This window comes from Bidens hawaiensis, unplaced genomic scaffold (genome assembly GCF_021521415.1).
Source record: "Bidens hawaiensis isolate Kalapana, Puna unplaced genomic scaffold, B.hawaiensis_p1.1 tig00007515_1, whole genome shotgun sequence".
Lineage (NCBI taxonomy): Eukaryota > Viridiplantae > Streptophyta > Magnoliopsida > Asterales > Asteraceae > Bidens > Bidens hawaiensis.
Genome location: NW_027491526.1, coordinates 479,656 through 497,818, shown reverse-complemented (window position 1 = coordinate 497,818; position 18,163 = coordinate 479,656). Strand labels below are relative to the sequence as shown.

Genomic DNA, 18,163 nt, shown 5'->3' with positions numbered 1-18,163 from the left:
ATACCTTTGAATGAAGCCTGCTTAACAGGCCCAAACACATCTGTATGAATGAGTTCCAAAGGCCTCGTTGACTTGTGATTCGAATTTTCAAAAGGCTGTTCGTGTGCTTTGCCATATTGGCATCCTCCACACACTACATCTTTATGGATACTTAACTTTGGCAACCCGACGGCTAGGCTTCTATTCATCATTATTTCGAGTCGATCATATCCCACGTGGCTTACTCTTTGATGCCATAAATCTGCATTTTGATTGGTTTTGGTTTTCTCTACATACGCGGTTTCAGCCGACAACACATAAACAGTATCGGCTCTCCTACCTTGTATAACTGCTTTGGAGGAGGTTTCAAATTTATCATATATTTTAACGTCATTCAGACCGAAAAGTACATACCTACCCGAAGCAGTAATCTGTGGAACCGACAGTAGGTTTTTCTTCATTCCCGGTACATGAAACGCATTCTTTAACACGAGTTCCTGGCTGCTGTCCGGACGAAAACGTATATCACCTACATGGCGGATGCCATGTCGAGAATTGTCGGCGATTACCACCACCTGATTCCCTTCATATCTTACCGGATTCTTCAAACGATCCTTCTCTCCTGTCATGTGATTCGAGCATCCTGAGTCGACTATCCACTCGAATTTTTCTTTGTTTTGTTCTTCGGTTGTGGCGTTTAGGGCAAGCACCGGTTCAACGGTGGCACAATAGGCCTCAGCGTCCCATACTGCTTCGGGTTGAGTTTCAGCAGCGTTTCCTTCTTCAGTGGCCTACAATATTTTGCCATATGGCCACGACGCCCACACTTGTGACAGTTGAACGGAAAATTCTTCCATGGCTTCTTGTTTCTTTTGTTGTTGCTCGGTTCACTTTGTTCCTTATCTTGTTCCCGGTTAGGTTTTCGCCATTGTTGCTTCTTTGATCGATCATTATAGTTCTTTTGATATGCCCATTTATTTGACCGGGATTTGTTTTTACCTCGATCTGCATACAAGGCAGTGTCTTCAGTTTTCGACGGGCCAGCAAGTGTGGTCTCCGACATCTGCTTGGCTAACGATTCTAGCCCGGCTAGCAAGTTTTCAAATTCAACCAATGATGGTTGAGTCGGCCATCCTTGTATGGCAGCAACAAACGTTCTATACTCGGGTTTTAACCCATGTATGATGATTCGCTTCATTCTCGGTTCCCCGATTCTTGCATCCGTATCCAACTCCCCGATTTCTCTACACAAGGTCTTCACCTTATAAAAATATTGCGGTATCGTCAATTCTTTTTAGCTTACGGACAACAATTCATTCTCAAGAAGTTGCAATTTTGCATCATTCTTCTTGGAAAACAAAGCTACCAAGGCATCCCATGCATGTTTAGGTGTTTGAAGGTCTCGTATGTGTTCTAACAACTCCTCTTCAATCGTAGTCTTGAGAATGTAAAACGCCTTACCCGCCTTGATTCTCCACTTTCCGATTGCCCCGTTCACATCGTTTCTAGGTAGGACGGTATCCGAACCATTAAAAACTTCCCATAGATCTTGTCCTTGTAGATACGACATCATACAAGTAGACCATGTGTTGTAGTTCGTCTGATTAAGCTTCCTTATCCCACTGGTAACCTGAAGATCTGCCATACTATCTTCTTGCAATCGAATCGTAGCCTTCCTCTAACCTGCTACTGCTTCAATCGCACCTTCCAGATGTTGAACGGATTCTTCTCCGAGCCTTAAACGTGGCTCTGATACCACTTGTTAACTTTACAAGTGAATATCAAGGATTGGGAACACACAGATGCACGCTTACAGTATGCTTGACAAGCGACTCTTTCTTATTATAAAACTAAAAACTCAAGACGTACAAATAACTTTGAAATATGACCTGGGTTATATAGCCAACCCTTTACTTGGTCCCTACGAAACAACTACACCAGTTGTATTCTACTACAACTACTAACAAATATAAGTTCTAAATCATGACTCAATAAAATTTAAATTATTAAAACAAACTGATAAAATTCAAATAAATAGATAATGATAATAATTAAATTAATTATCATCTTGATCTCCTCCAAGCCACCCCATGAGATCATAACCGAACCGCCCTACGTATTCGAGTGTTGCTCAAGTTTGACAGTTCATGAAAGCTTTTGTACATTTATTTATATTATCTAAATATTTTATATTCTGTAATTTATTACTCCTAAGATAAAATAGGAAACCATATTCTCACATTGTTTTTGCATTGTTCTCGTTTTCTTTTTCATTATACACATTGATTAATACACTGATCTCAATCTCTAAGCTTCGCTGATTTTATTTGTGTTTGTGAACGTACTCATTTCCTTAATAGATGAACATAAACATAAATTCTCGTTCGGTAAGTGTTCGTGAATCGTTCCTGAACACACTATTTTCTTAACAAATGGACATGAACAAGGCATTGTTCGTATTCGTTCGGTTCGTTTACAGCCTTACGTGTGACCTCACCTATATGAATCCTATAGGTTCATACAGTCTGATAGATGATGGCTTTTGTGTTAAGAGATCATTGACCACTTTATACGACATTGGCTTTACGAATCAACCCCATTTGAGTAGTATCTGGTCGTACAAGATCCATTTGAATTATAAGACTCGACCCCATTAAGCAAGTATTGGGTCACACGAGATCCATATTGTCATATATGTTATACGGTTGGGCACCATACGAGAAGCGTTGGTTCATACAAGATCAATTTAAATTTCAGTTTGACACTATAACTAGTTTAATGCATCAAATGAAAAGGCGTATAATCTTATATCTATTTGTTTCGTTAGATTATATCATGTCAAATAATAAGGGGTGAAATCTTGTTTTCTGTCAAATAATTACAAGATTCTACATCGTATCAAATAATTGACGGAATATTATATGCGAAATCAAAATGATTCTCTTTACCAAAAGTGAAGGATAATGATTCTGTATATAAATATAAAGTTACAAACCAACCCTGTAAAGATTATTCAACAAAGTTATATTTAAAGTACATGAGCGGTTTAAGTAGGTCTAATATATTATATCATGTCAAAAATTTTCTTAACATGACGCTATGAGAATCTCGGTACAACCCAAATAATTATATTGCCTATACAAGTCGTATGACTCTATACTACTCGTACAAACAACAAGTCGTATAGAAATGGTTGTTACAATGCCAATGGCAGTGTACGGAAAACTGATACAGCTCTATAGCCTATACAAGCCATATAAATGGTGTATCATAAATTGAAGAGTGTTTATGATTACCTTAGAATCTCACAAGCAAATTAAATTTTAAGCTTAAAGCTCAATCAAACAATGCATCAAATAACATGCAAACAAGTAGAGGTAATACTTTAGAACTCCGGCCCTTAGTTGTCGAGGTTGTCACATATCACATGTCACACCCAGAAAATCTTAATTTAAACATCGGAAGACTTTGACCAAGTCTTTCGGGGTGACAGACGCCGTCTCAGCCAATCACAATTAACAATAGATTTCAAACGAAAGTTGAACTTTATTTGACCATCAGAGTTATTACACATGTCATATTACACGATTTTTATTCAAATTACAAGTTCAACATAAAGTCAACATTTTTCATTCAAACACACGCCACTATTTTCCGAGCTCTCCGCGAAGCTTCCACACTTCATTTAATTACTTGAAAAGCATATTAAAATATCGATCAACACAATGTGTTGGTGAGTTTCCCTTTATATCAAAATAGTCCATATATTTATATATGAGTCGAAAACACAATCCATTTAATTAACAAGCCCGATATCAATTCGTGTGTAATCGTCACTATACCCCGAATTATATCCAAAATATCCAGTGTATAATGGTCTACCGCCATTATATCACCAACCGTGTGTAATGATCTACCGTCATTACATCACAAAACAGTAGGCATTTTATTTCTTAAACAAATTGAGCTGTTGTAGACGAGCAAAGAATACAACATTACGTATGACTATCTCAGTTGATAACTCGAAACATACCATACTCAAAATATACCCACTTTTAACCCAACGCGATTGGAAGTGGGGGCGTCACCCCGATAGATCTACCCATATTTTTGTGCCCTTACTAATTCGGTTAACAGTTATTTAGCCAACTAGACTCATCCCGCATTATACACCAATTTGTAAAATAAAATGCCTTTATAAAACATCAACGAAATCAATATGTAATAAATAATATGCTTTTCCCCAAAACACAATTAAATATCGATTTAAAAACATTTCCAGTTAAATATCGAGGGGGTTCGATGGAGAAACTCACTATTTGAAGCTTTTCATTCCAGAATATGCGTGTCCTATATTAGTACACCTCTTGTTAATAAAAACTTGGTTTTAGTTTTTATAACATCCTTTTAGTTTATTAATCTTAATCTAGTGTTCACACAAGCACATAAGCAAATAAGCGAGTACACATAGTTCGGCTTTTCGTTAGATATTATTTAAATAACTATGTCAAATAAATAAACACTTCAAATATATAATAATATTTTAAGCTTTAGTTGCTGGAAAGTTTTAAAAAAATATTAACCTTTTATTTTTTATAAAACTTGACGGTTTCGTCGGTTTTATGCTTAAAATGCGTTAATTCGGTTTTTCGTTTAAAATGTAACTTATAAATTATGAAAAATACTTGTTACATAAATATTAGTCAAGTTTTACAAGTTAACTTGTGAAAATATATTATTTTCATTTTTTTGTTAATATTTTCTTAAAATAGCAACTTTTTAATGTTTTCGTGTCGGTTTGAACGACACGAACCGTTTAGGACTAAGTTTTAACATCTTGTCCTTTTCTCATGTATTAACTTATGTTATACATGGGTATTTTAACACTTTAGGGGCTGTTCTAAAACAGTCCCTAATAGTTGTGTCGATTTTGCTTAAAAAGCCGATTTTTCGACCGTTTAGGTTACCGACGTGTCAAATAAATTACACAAGTCTATACTAATCATCATATGAACTAAACACACATATAATAACATATAATTTGCCATAAATAGCAGTTTTGACTATATATGTTCATAAGATACTTTAATCGAGTTTTCGGTTTCTAGTTCGTATTTTAGATTACCTTAACAATGTTACTAGTTAAGCTTGTTATTTTTATATGAACAAATATCATATTAATACCTAAATTTCCAGGTTCAAATCATCATATCATATATGTATAAGTTCAAGTAGTTAATTAATCAATCAAATTATGAATTTCCTAAGTATTTAACTAATAAAGTTTCCTATTATAGTAACTTTTAATTTTTGATAATTATATCTAATTCAATCCTCCCACTTTGATTAAGTACAATTATAAGTTTAATTCATTCAACTTGTTTGATAGGGTTTCATGCATCCTAATTGTCTTATCCAATTTTGTTCTTTCAAATTATCATTCAACAAAGCTTCCTTATTTGGTAAGTTGTTGTCCATTTTAACCAAGGTGTTAACTAATCAATGCTTTTAATCATGCACCCTATTTTAGTTCAAAGTTGTTATTAATCACATATTGATCACATTCATCACAAGTATTCACATCAAAATCCAAATTTCAACTTTTCTTAAATTAAAGTTTTCTTATTTAGTATCTTTACCAATCTTGGTTAATTTTCAAGTTTCAACTATTAATTCTAGCATATATCTTATCCTATTTTCAATTAGACTATTCCATATCATATCTTGATTCAACAATCCATCCAAATTCCATTCTAACAACAAACCCTAACATCAAATTCATTCAAGTTTATAACAAACAATCAAAAGATTCAACAACACTTAAAATCAAGCTTAGTAATCAATGTATGATCTTTAAGGTGAATGTATGCATGTGTAAGTGGGTTTAATCCTTCCACCAACACATACATACATACCTACGGTTCATACATACACACATACTTATTCACATTATCAAACTTTCAATCTTTTAATCAACTCAAGAATATCAAACATTGTATATCCATATCTAATACTCAATTAATCATATCATAATACTTACTTGTTTCTTGAGATTTTGATAGATGAAAATGGTGTTAAGAGTGAGTGGTGTAGTGTGCCTCCTAGCTTAATCTTTCCTAGTAGCTTAATCTTTTCTTGTTCTTAGATCTTCATAACTCTTGATTAGTATGTGTGTGTTTATGTTTAAAATTTGATTGTGTGTGTTTAAAAGTTTGTGTGTGTTGTGGTTTTTATAGAGAGAAAGAGAGTGAGTGGGTTGAAAGATGTGTGGTGGTGGGGATGCCAACACATAAGAGTAATGATTAGGGTAATCATTGGGGTGAAAGGTGTGTGGATGAGAATGTTACAACGCTTCTAGAAGATGCAATCATTGGATGAGTGTGTTGTCAACAAATGAAGCCTTCCAAGTGTTATGGTAATGATTATGGTATTCATTACAAGTGACATGTGTGGGTGTTGGTTTTGAGAAAACAATGGGTGATGGCACATGGTTTTGGTTTAGTAACTAGGTGTTTAAACAATAATCTTAAGTTTCTGTTTTAACGTCTAACGAATTTTAGCTAATCAAACGAATCCTGTTCCTAATAATTTTTGTCAGACTTTGAACGAAATTGGATTCTTGATGATACAAGTCTAAGAAACTAATTTTTGGAAGTAGTTGACGTTGAGTCCTTACCGGGTCGTCCACCGACACTCGGGTTACTTATTTTGCAATTTTTGCGATTCGAGCCTTCTAAAATTAAGTTTATACATTGTCTCGACTACTTTAATATGTATTTTAATTTTTCGAGATCATTTAGCCTCTTTAAGGATTTATTTACTTTTTGGCTCGTTACCCGAGTTTATTCCACGCCAGGCTCGTTACGTGGCAATTTTTGCACTTTTTGTTGACTTTGAAACGTCTAGATCACTAATAAAGGAGATTTTTCTCATAATGACAAAATTTTATTGCTAATCGAGATTATATTAGTCGCGGCTTAGACTAATTTTTAGCCGGGTGTCACATCACATATGGTGGAGTGTTGTTGTATTGTATCATATATATAAAAACTATAGTTGTATACGTGAATGTCTACATTTTGATGTCCATATATGCGTTTTGATGTCCGTTTATGCGTTTTGACATCTGTTTATGCGTCTTGACACCTATTTATGCGCTTTAACCTTTGTTTATGCGTTTTGACCTCTTTTATGCTTTTTGACCTCTATTTATGCATTTTGACTTCCGTTTATGCGTTTTGAACTTCTTTATACGTTTTGACGCCCTTTTATGCGATTTGATGTCTGTTTATGTGTTTTGATCTCCTTTATGAGATTTGACCTCAGTTTATGCGCTTTCACCTCCGATTCTGCGAATTTGACGTTTGTTTATGCGCCTGGACGTCCATTTATGCGTTTTGGCCTCTGTTTATGCGTTTTGACGTCCGTTTATGCGCTTTGATCTATGTTTATACGTTTTGACCTCCGTTTATGCGTTTTGATCTATGTTTATGCGTTTTGACATCCGTTTATGCGTTTTGAACTTTGTTTGAAAGCCCTAAACACATTAACAACCCTCCTCATGTTAGAAAACATAAACAAAAAATAAACAACCAGAATCTTCAAGAGTCAAACTCAAGACATGGAAGTTAACACCTAACGTCCCAACCACTCTACCACTTTTCTAGTTTGATTAGGTGGTGCACTCCAATTTTATAAGGGGGATGCACTCTAGGTTTATATATAACATTACACTATTAATAGAAACTCAAGGGTTCCCGTGCACCCCCCCCCCCCCCCCCCCTCCCTCTATGTAGATCCGCCGTCACTGCAACTAACAAAAACCATAAAACGGTGAAGATAAAAGCTGACTTTTCAGTCAATAGCATCAACATAAACAATTCTTCATTCAAACTAAATGGGGCCATGTGAAACATGCGTTTTAACACTTTTGTATCCATTGCAAGTAACTGAGACGAGCAAAAAGATATTGATATACAACTTAGCTATATAAAAATTAATTTAGAATGGTTCACAACTTAAGCAATAAAAAGATGACATGGATTGGTTTTTGTTGGTTTATGTCATCTCTTTTGTTGTTAAAAGGGAGGTATAAGTAATGAATGATTAGTGTCTTTTTATATATTTTAATTCGTAGGTACTGATTAATGAATACATATGATTGGGTGTTATAGAATATGGTGCATATGGAAACACCCTTATTAAAAATGTTGTTCTCGTTTCACTTGTGCATATAGAAACCCCTATTTTGAGACTCTTACTAGGTTTGGAATTAAAAGAAATCGTACGTGATAACACAGGTAACGGATATCATGATAGTCTCGTAGTGGGTATGGAAAGGAAATCGAGAATATCATTGAGATTTGATTGCCACAAGAGCTAACAAAATAGTTATAACAAATGAAAAACGCTCCATATTAATGGTAATTATTTCATCATTCACAAAAGGATATGTTAGGGTGATTTTCGGTCTGCAACGCAAAGTTGTTACGCGCCATGATTCTTTCTTAAAGGCCAAAGAAAGATGATTGAGGTGATGAGGTTGGCGTAAAAGAATTTGATAGAGATGTTTATATAGACGGGGACGATTATAATATCAAAACTAAAGTTATGCCATATAAATCTATAATGATGACGTGCAAAACTAATCTACTTATAAATTAAAATACTTTTCTTTTTTAACTTATTGTTTCAGTTGAAATAATAGGATTGAAAAATGCATGTTTCACCTTGTCCAAATTAGGTTTTTGATAGTCACAACCCCAACACTAAAACGTTAAGCTTAAAGTCTTCATCAAACTAATTGGGCAAGATGAAACACGCATTTTTCAACACTATTATTTCAATTGAGAGTAATAAGTAAAAAAGGAAAGTATTTCAATTTATAAGTATATTAGTTTTGCCCTTCATTAATATAGATATATTGGATATTACTTTAGTTCTGATGTTACAGTCGTTTTGCCTATATAAGCATCTCTATCAAATTCTTGTAAGCCAACCCCATCACCCGATCATCTTTCTTTGGCATTTAAGAAAGAATGCGTAGTAACTCCGCGTTGCAGGCCGAAAATAACCTTAACATATCCTTTTGTGAACAATGGAATAATTACCATCGAAATGGAGTGTTTTTGGAAGACATGCCCCCGTCTTCTTTTTCATTTGTTATAACTATTTTGTTAGCTCTTGTGGCAATCAAATCTCAAGGATATGCTCAATTTCCTTTCCATACTCACTATGAGACTGTCATGTCATCCGTTACATGTGTTATCATGTACGGTTTCTTTTCAGTAGCCCAACATTTCTTTGTTGTTGCAGGTCTTCGTCGTGATTCGGCTTATGCAATCTTTGCACGTTGGGGTCACATGGCGTTTTTGTGTATTTTGGTGGCCTCCTTAGCACATTTGTTATATTTCTAGTATTTGTAAAAGTCACGAATGTCAATTTACATTTGAATCGGATTTTGTCGAAAGCTTTGCTAATGTTCAAGGGCTGAATAAAACAAAGTTGACATTTTAGCCAAAAAATTTTTTTTTGCACTTCATCCAAATAAATTAGACCATATGAAACATGCATTTCAACACCCTTTTGAATTCGACGAGGGTAAACAAGACATAGAAAGGAAATCAGCAAGAAAAGAACTTAGGGTTTGTTTGGTATGTGATAATGGAATGGACGACGGAATGAAATGGATGTGGTAATGGAAAGGACAAAGAAATGGAATGAGTTATTACCATTCCAATGAAATATTTGGTTGCCACATGGAAATAAAATGAATCATTACTTTGCATTGTTGGTAGATAAGAAAAAAATAAAAAAATAAAATTAAAATGGTAGTGAGTGGTGGTGGTGGTGACAGCGGTGGCAGTAACGATGGAGGTGGTGGTGGCGGTAACAGTGGAGGTGGTGGTGCGCAGCGGTGACGGTGGGCGGCGGGTGTGATGGTGGGGCGATGATTGATGGATACGGCGGGCGGCTAACGGTGGTGGGTGGCTGGCACTTATGGCGATGGTTTGTGGAGGTGGGTGGTGGACGCCGATGGTGGTGATTGGTGGCAGTGGAGGCGGTGGTGGCAGCAGTGACGGTGGGCAGCATGTGTGATGGTGGGGCGATGGTTGATATATGTTGCGAGTGGCTGGCGGTGCTCGGTGGCTGGCACCGATGGCGATGGTTGGTGGAGGTGTGTGGTGGCGGCGGTGGGCGGCGGCGGACAGCGATGGTGGTGGCTGGTGGCAGTGGCGGCGGCAGTTGGTGGTGGTGGTGGGTGTTGATGTTGGGTGGTGGTGGTGGTGGTGGTGGTGGTGGTGGTGGGAGGGTGGTGGAGGTGATGTAGGGTGAAGGAGGGAATGGAATGAAAAAAAACATGGGGTATGGATTGAATGAAATTGGGGTATTTTCGAGGGAATGAAATGGACTAGGTAATTGGTCATTCCATTCATTTGATCAACCAAACACACTATTTTTCATTCCCTCACAATGAGTCATTCCATTTCATCCTCCATTCATGCATACCAAACGCTACCTTAATTCAATTCATAAACATCACATTTAATCAATTATGATTATTTAAAATTTTGGTAAAATTATTAATACTAATACTACATAGTTTGCATATCTTAATTTTTTTTTATGTCCTTTCCTCCGCATTTTAACTCACATCATCTTTCTTTAAAATAAAAGAAAAGGACAATAAGTTATGTCGTCACATATATACAAGTCGATCAAAAATTAACGTTGCACTGCAAACCAAAAACAATCATAAAATATTCTTAATCTAGAAAGATTAAAGGTAAACATTTCACAAGTTAGTTAAGGTGAAACATGTATTTCCAACCCTTTTATTTCTATTGCGAGTAATAGTGGAAAAACGGGAAATTATTTTAGTTTATAAATATATACTAATAGTTTTTTCCATTATATAAGTTTAATTGGTATGACTTTAATACTGGTGTTAAAGGTTCGTATATATTAGCATCCATATGAAATTCTTTTATGTCGGCCTCATCACCCCAATCATATTTCAATAACCTAAATGCACATAGAAAATATAGGCAACTTTGTAGCAATCGTATTAAAGTCATACCAAATGTATTTAAATTGAAGATAGACAAACCTAACATATTTATAAATTGAAATAATTTTTTTTCCATGAATACTCACATTAGAAATAAAAGGGTTAGGAATACATGTGTCAGTGCAACGTTAACTTTTTGTCGACCTAATTATTCGCGGTAGCATAATGTATCGTCTTTTTTTAGAATAAAGAAAGATGATGCGAGTGAGAAGGTTGAGGGAAAGGAGCTCAATAAAGAATTTAATATATGCAAATTATGTGCTATTAATATAAATGATCTTATCAAATAACCGAATAACGATAATCGGCTACTATCTATCTATTCTAATAAAAGCCTACCATTTTTGCCACTTGTCAATCCTATAGCCATCCTCACCTTTTTTCAACCAATTTTCATATATGGTCCTTATCTTTTAAATCATTACAATATATGACATTATAACTATAGGTTTATTCCAACTAAATCCATTACTACTTATAATAAGTATTTTCCATATGGATTGACAAGAGACGATTAGTGAATTTTGAAGTGTTAATTAAAGTGTTTATTATGGTTTAACAACAAAATAATAAATAATAAACATTTGATTCATAATATATGGAATGAGAATAATCGACTTGGACTAAATCCTGATAATGTCAGCGGTTAAGGCTTAGCCTTAAAAACCTAAAAATACATATGACTTTAAAACTAAAAGTTTTCGAGTTAACCCGAAACCTAGAATTCGGACCTAAGAACCAACCCGAATTACTTCGGTTCAGTTTCGGGTTAGTATTTTCTTGGGTTCGAGTTTCTTGGGTCGGGTTAGTTTGGGTTAGGTACGGGATTTCTTGGGTTGGGTTTCATGTTACGGGTTGACAGCCCTACTTTCAATTATTATAAATAAGAATCACTGCATTCACTTTATGCAACTTTAAATCTTCTAATATTCTTCTAACTCAGAATAATCATTATTGTTTGAGCATGGTTTTAATGTTAGTATGTATTTTTTATTTTCCTGACAGTTACATTCATATGAAAATGAAATAAACAAATCATTTTGTTATATTTAAATTTTCGGTTTTTATGTTGCTTGATTATACATTTTTTAGTTGTAAAATATAAAGTCAATTAAAAATTTGTCATACACAGAATATTAATGACAACAAATTTATCATGACCAATTAGTTTCAAATTGTAAAGATTCTAAGGATGTTTATATCAACAAAGTTCAGGTATATGGTTTTTGGGATAATCATGTTTTTTTTGGGATAGACACGAGCATATGTTCTCAAGTGACATCATAATAATTGATTAAAATCTATGATATTTTATGTGTATGAATATTTTTTTATTAGTATCATGAATATATATTATCATTTATCTAGAGTTAGTATGTACTTGGAGAACCTTTTTTGTTACACGGACAACTGTATATGGCTATATCAAGAGTTATAAGCAGGCCTATATGTTACTTTATTAAGAATTACAAATAGACATGGACTAAAGATTTTGATTTTTGATCAACAATATACCTACTAATACAATCACAAATGTAGTGTAAACGGAAGTTTTTACCTATTTGTAACATATTTGTGTAATCTTAGTTATGTAATTTCTGTAATTTTAATTTAATTGTAATTGTATTAACAATATATTATCAATTTGTTGACTGTATTTCACTTAATGACCAAAACTTAAATTTTTTAACAATTACCCGGGTAATACGCATGCCTCAAACTAGTGATTGATATTTTATAAATTTAAATAAGTTCCTTTGTAGATGATTTCTTTTGAGCGTCGCATTTACTCATATTAGATTCAAAAGGACTAGAAATGCATGTTTAGCATGCCCTAGTTAGTTTTCGATGAATATACGTTAACGCAAATGTTTTGGCTAAAATGTTAGCTTTCATCTTCCCCATTTTAAGGTTTTTGATGTTCCTTGCCGATGGTAATTATTCTAGTGTCGTACACGGAAGGAAACAACCCCTTTTAAGAACATGTTATGATTGTTCTGCTTGCAGCTTAGAGCTAGCTTATTTGTCGACCGAGTTATTAATGTTATGCTAATTGTTTGTTATTGGTGGAATTTTACTAAGTATGATTGTTGTTGTTTTATTGTTATTGTATATATATAATTAACTCTTTATTAAAAAAAACATACCGGGTATGGCTGGATATCCAAAATCAGCATGAGACTTGCCACTTGAGAAGCTTCAGACCTGAGTCGGTTAAGAGAAAACAATGTCGTTAGCTAGCCACATGATATAGGGTATTTTGTGACCAACATTCGATGTGTGAATCAGTATTATGTGTGTTGAAAGTAATGTGTGAGTAATGAACGAGTCTGAACCTGGTTGTTGGAGTTGTATTTCCACCGTACAAATGTTGTCAAATTAACTAACCTTTAGGTACACCGGTTTTTAAAGTTGGACATGGTTTTTATACACCAGCTGCGGGAAAAGACAAAAAAAATGCATATTAAACTCCCATTTACAATGTGCAAACCGCAATTTATAGAGCATATAATGTAAAGCGGGATAGGATAAAAATATTATAACCATAAATCATATCGCTGTCTCGTAATAAAATTCTTATTACATATGTCGGTAGTATGCGTGTGTAACAAAGTCAAAACTAAAATAATTCAAGCCAAACTGAGCGAGCCACCCTTGGCTCGGGTTAGTCTTAAAAACAGAGCAAATTTAAGCATGCTTTGATCTAGGCGGGTTGTGTAAATTGCTTTAAGCAATGTTACAAGGTAAAACAATGTTATTGGGTATGTATATCCTTTGGGGAAAGCACACTATATCTAATTAAGTGAAGATCACACAAGTACAAGTACACGAGCTGAGCCTAGCCTGTACCCCTTGTGAATCGAGATCATAACGTTAAAAACTCAAATCAGGTTGGGCTAACACTTTCTATCAAATATTGAAAGATAAGGTAATTCGAGGATAAACTCATGTAATTATTTCTTGAAAGTTATGGTTTTAGTATTCCGTGAATTAAGTGTTATATTCGTCGCGATTTTGATAAAATAGTTATAAATAAACTATATATAATAATGATAGCCGTAGCAGCATAGAATATTTGTGATTATAAGCACGTTTGTCTTAACATAATGCAATATACAATATTACCTTGGGGGCGTTGATCGAACAAGCGAAACCGAGCGAGCCACCCTTTACTAAACAGCTATGATTCTGCGACTGGCCATGAACAAGGAAGACCCAAGAGAACTATAGAGACAAGGTGGTCTTTTATAGGCTTTAAGAGAAACCGACCATTGAAGGCCATAACTCATGATATTAAATCCATTTGATTTATTAAATTTACTTTGACCAAAACTAAATTCATTTATTTATATAAATGTCAATCAATTGCATTAAATTAAAAAGGTTACAAGTTCCCGGTTATAGTTTAAATTCATTTAGAAGGATGCAAATCACATATAAAAAGTGAGACGAAATTGATGAAATCGTTGGGAAAGAAGCAATTAATTGCAATTACAAAACCTTGTAGCATTCGTCGCCTTGGTAGAGCAAGACGTAGGAGATGGGTCGTGCAGAAAATAATCGATGAATTAAACAAACAAACAAACAGGAATTTAACTAGATTTTAATCAGAATTATATAGCATTGATGGTTAAAGAATTGATAAGACATCATTGAATAGAACACAATCCATATTGACACTTGCGTGGGAATTCAAATGACAAGTGTTGAAAACATAGTTAACAAAAACATATCTCAAGAATCAACTAGTAAAACTTTGAATGAAATTATAAAAGTATGTATTCTTAAGAAACTCTTATACACTGATGCATGAGTAACTTGTATATTACATTACAATTAACTTAAAAAGCAAGATAAAGGACGTGTCTACGTTCTCGTTGTAGAGACCACAACCGAGCATAGAGGTGGGCAAATAAACCGGCTAACCGAACCGACCGAACAACTGAACCGGAACCGAACCGGTTTGAAACCGATTTGGAATCGATTGAAACCGTCAGTTTGGAACCAATTTGTAATTTTCTCCCCCAAAACCGGTTAACCGAACCGAAACTGGCGAAAACCGGGCAAAAACCGAACCAAAACCGATGAAATCCCAAACCAAAACCAATCACAATCTAGTCAAGAAACTGGTTTAAACTCAAACCGATTTTAAGTTTTAAAATGGTTTGTGTAGCTCTAACCGAGCGTGTGGTGCACAAGTTGCCACCAACACGGAATCAAATATGATAACGTGCACGCGTCCACGAAGCCCTAAACCGACTCAACCTTGATCCATCGTTCTATAAATTGGCCTTCATATCCACACATCTTCTCATTCATATTATATTCATACCTCAAATACAAAACAAATCCTTCATTCAAGGTATATATCTATCTTCTGAATATCAATTATTTGCTTCGTTCTTCTGTTATTCATTCAATCGTTTTATTCAGATCAATTATCTTTCACGTACGATCGCTGCTTGCTGTTGTTATAAAATTAATTGTAAACGTTTTGATTAATAGATAGATCTGTGATTCGGTTGATTCAATTTATGAGATTACTAATTACATGTTAAGGTTGATTCGTATTTTTGCTACGAGATTGGAAACGATTTGATTAATTGATAGATCTGTGATTTGTAAAACAGTTGATACAAACTCTAGGTATGCTTTTAATGACCGGATAATATTATTGTTTTCTATTGTAGATCTGGTTAATTGTAGATGTGTAGGTAACAATTGCTTTTTCAAAATTAGGTTGCAGGTTTATGGTTCAATGTAATTAGGCTACTGGTTTATGATTGTTGTTTTATTTATGATTCAATAAGTTTAGGTTGCAGGCTTATGATTGAATTAATTAGGCTATAGGTTTATGATTGCTGTTGTTTATTTATGAATGAATGAATTAGGCTGCAGGTTTATGATTGTTGTTGTTTGTTTATGAATGAATAAATTAGGCTACAGGTTTATGATTTATGAATGTAGTTTGTTTATGATTGAATAAATTAGGCTACAGGTTAATGATTGTTGTTTGTTTATGATTGAATAAAGGTTGCAGTCTTGTGATTGAATAAAGTAGGTTACTGGTTAATGATTGATGCTTATATATGATTGAATAAAACTAGGCTACAGGTTTATGATTGTTGTTTTATGATTGAATAAATTATGTTACATGATTTTGATCGAATAAGATTAGGTTGCAGTTTAATGATTGGATGAAATAGGTTGCAATTTTTGATTGAATAGAATCCTGTTGTATATTGTGGATTTGATAATTCTCTTTTGCACGTTCTATTAAATCTGATCTTTGTTAGTTGGTAGTGAGTTTGTTGTTTTGATTATTAATTGTGTTTATTTTTGTGTATCTACAGATGCCGATGCAGATCTTTGTTAAGACACTCACTGGTAAGACCATCACTCTCGAGGTCGAGAGTTCTGACACAGTAGACAACGTTAAGGCCAAAATCCAAGACAAGGAAGGGATTCCTCCAGACCAGCAGAGATTGATCTTTGCTGGAAAACAGCTAGAAGATGGCCGTACTTTGGCTGATTACAACATCCAGAAGGAATCCACCCTTCATCTAGTGCTTCGTCTCAGAGGCGGTATGCAGATCTTCGTCAAGACTCTCACTGGAAAGACCATCACTTTGGAAGTTGAGAGTTCCGACACAATAGACAACGTCAAGGCTAAAATCCAAGACAAGGAAGGGATTCCTCCAGATCAGCAGAGATTGATCTTTGCTGGTAAACAGCTAGAAGATGGTCATACTTTGGCTGATTACAACATCCAGAAGGAATCCACCCTTCACTTGGTGCTACGCCTCAGAGGCGGTATGCAGATCTTTGTCAAGACTTTGACGGGGAAGACCATAACCTTGGAAGTTGAGAGCTCTGACACCATCGACAACGTCAAGGCGAAGATCCAGGACAAAGAAGGGATTCCTCCAGACCAGCAAAGACTGATCTTTGCCGGTAAACAGCTTGAAGATGGTCGTACTTTGGCTGATTACAACATTCAGAAAGAGTCAACTCTTCACTTGGTGCTCCGCCTCAGAGGTGGTATGCAGATCTTCGTTAAGACTCTCACCGGCAAGACCATCACTCTGGAAGTTGAGAGCTCTGACACAATCGACAATGTGAAAGCGAAAATCCAAGACAAGGAAGGGATTCCGCCAGACCAGCAGAGGTTGATCTTCGCTGGTAAACAGCTAGAGGATGGTCGCACCCTTGCAGACTATAATATTCAGAAAGAGTCAACCCTTCACTTGGTGCTCCGCCTCAGAGGTGGTATGCAGATCTTCGTTAAGACGCTTACTGGCAAGACCATCACTCTGGAAGTTGAGAGCTCTGACACCATTGACAATGTGAAGGCCAAGATTCAAGATAAAGAAGGGATTCCACCAGACCAACAGAGGTTGATCTTTGCAGGAAAACAGCTTGAGGATGGTCGCACCCTTGCAGACTATAATATTCAAAAGGAATCAACTCTCCATCTGGTGCTTCGTCTCAGAGGTGGTATGCAGATATTCGTGAAGACTTTGACTGGGAAGACAATAACGCTGGAGGTTGAGAGTTCTGATACCATTGACAATGTCAAGGCCAAGATTCAGGACAAGGAAGGCATCCCACCAGACCAACAACGGCTGATTTTTGCAGGGAAACAGCTCGAGGATGGTCGCACTCTTGCAGACTATAATATTCAAAAGGAGTCAACGCTCCATTTGGTGCTTCGTTTGAGAGGTGGAATGCAGATCTTTGTGAAGACTTTGACTGGGAAGACAATAACTCTGGAGGTAGAGAGTTCCGATACTATTGACAATGTGAAGGCAAAAATTCAGGACAAGGAAGGCATCCCACCGGACCAGCAGAGGCTGATCTTTGCAGGGAAACAACTCGAGGATGGACGCACTCTTGCGGACTACAATATCCAGAAGGAGTCCACCCTCCACCTTGTCCTTCGTCTGCGTGGTGGTAACTAAATTGAAGCTTTTGGTTATTTGTCAGTTTGTGAACGATTTCAGTGGTTTGGTTTCGTTTGACAATGTTATGTTTGGTTTGTGTTTGACAATGTTGGTACTTTTAAATAAAGATTTGTAATTTGGTTTTTGAGTTGTGCTTCTGCTGTTCTTA

General features: G+C 35.4%; 1 protein-coding gene across 1 annotated transcript; it reads left to right on the top strand.

Moving 5' to 3' along the window:
• Positions 1–16,029: 16,029 nt before the first annotated feature.
• Positions 16,030–18,150, top strand: LOC143635486 (polyubiquitin-like). The gene has a single exon (XM_077103311.1). The coding sequence runs from the start codon at positions 16,405–16,407 to the stop codon at positions 18,010–18,012; it is 1,608 nt and encodes a 535-aa protein (XP_076959426.1). The 5' UTR covers positions 16,030–16,404; the 3' UTR covers positions 18,013–18,150.
• The last annotated feature ends 13 nt before the right edge of the window (positions 18,151–18,163 follow it).

Bases quoted from the DNA above. Each gene is read 5' to 3' on its own strand.
- LOC143635486 (XM_077103311.1), top strand. From the start codon at position 16,405: ATGCCGATGCAGATCTTTGTTAAGACACTCACTGGTAAGACCATCACT.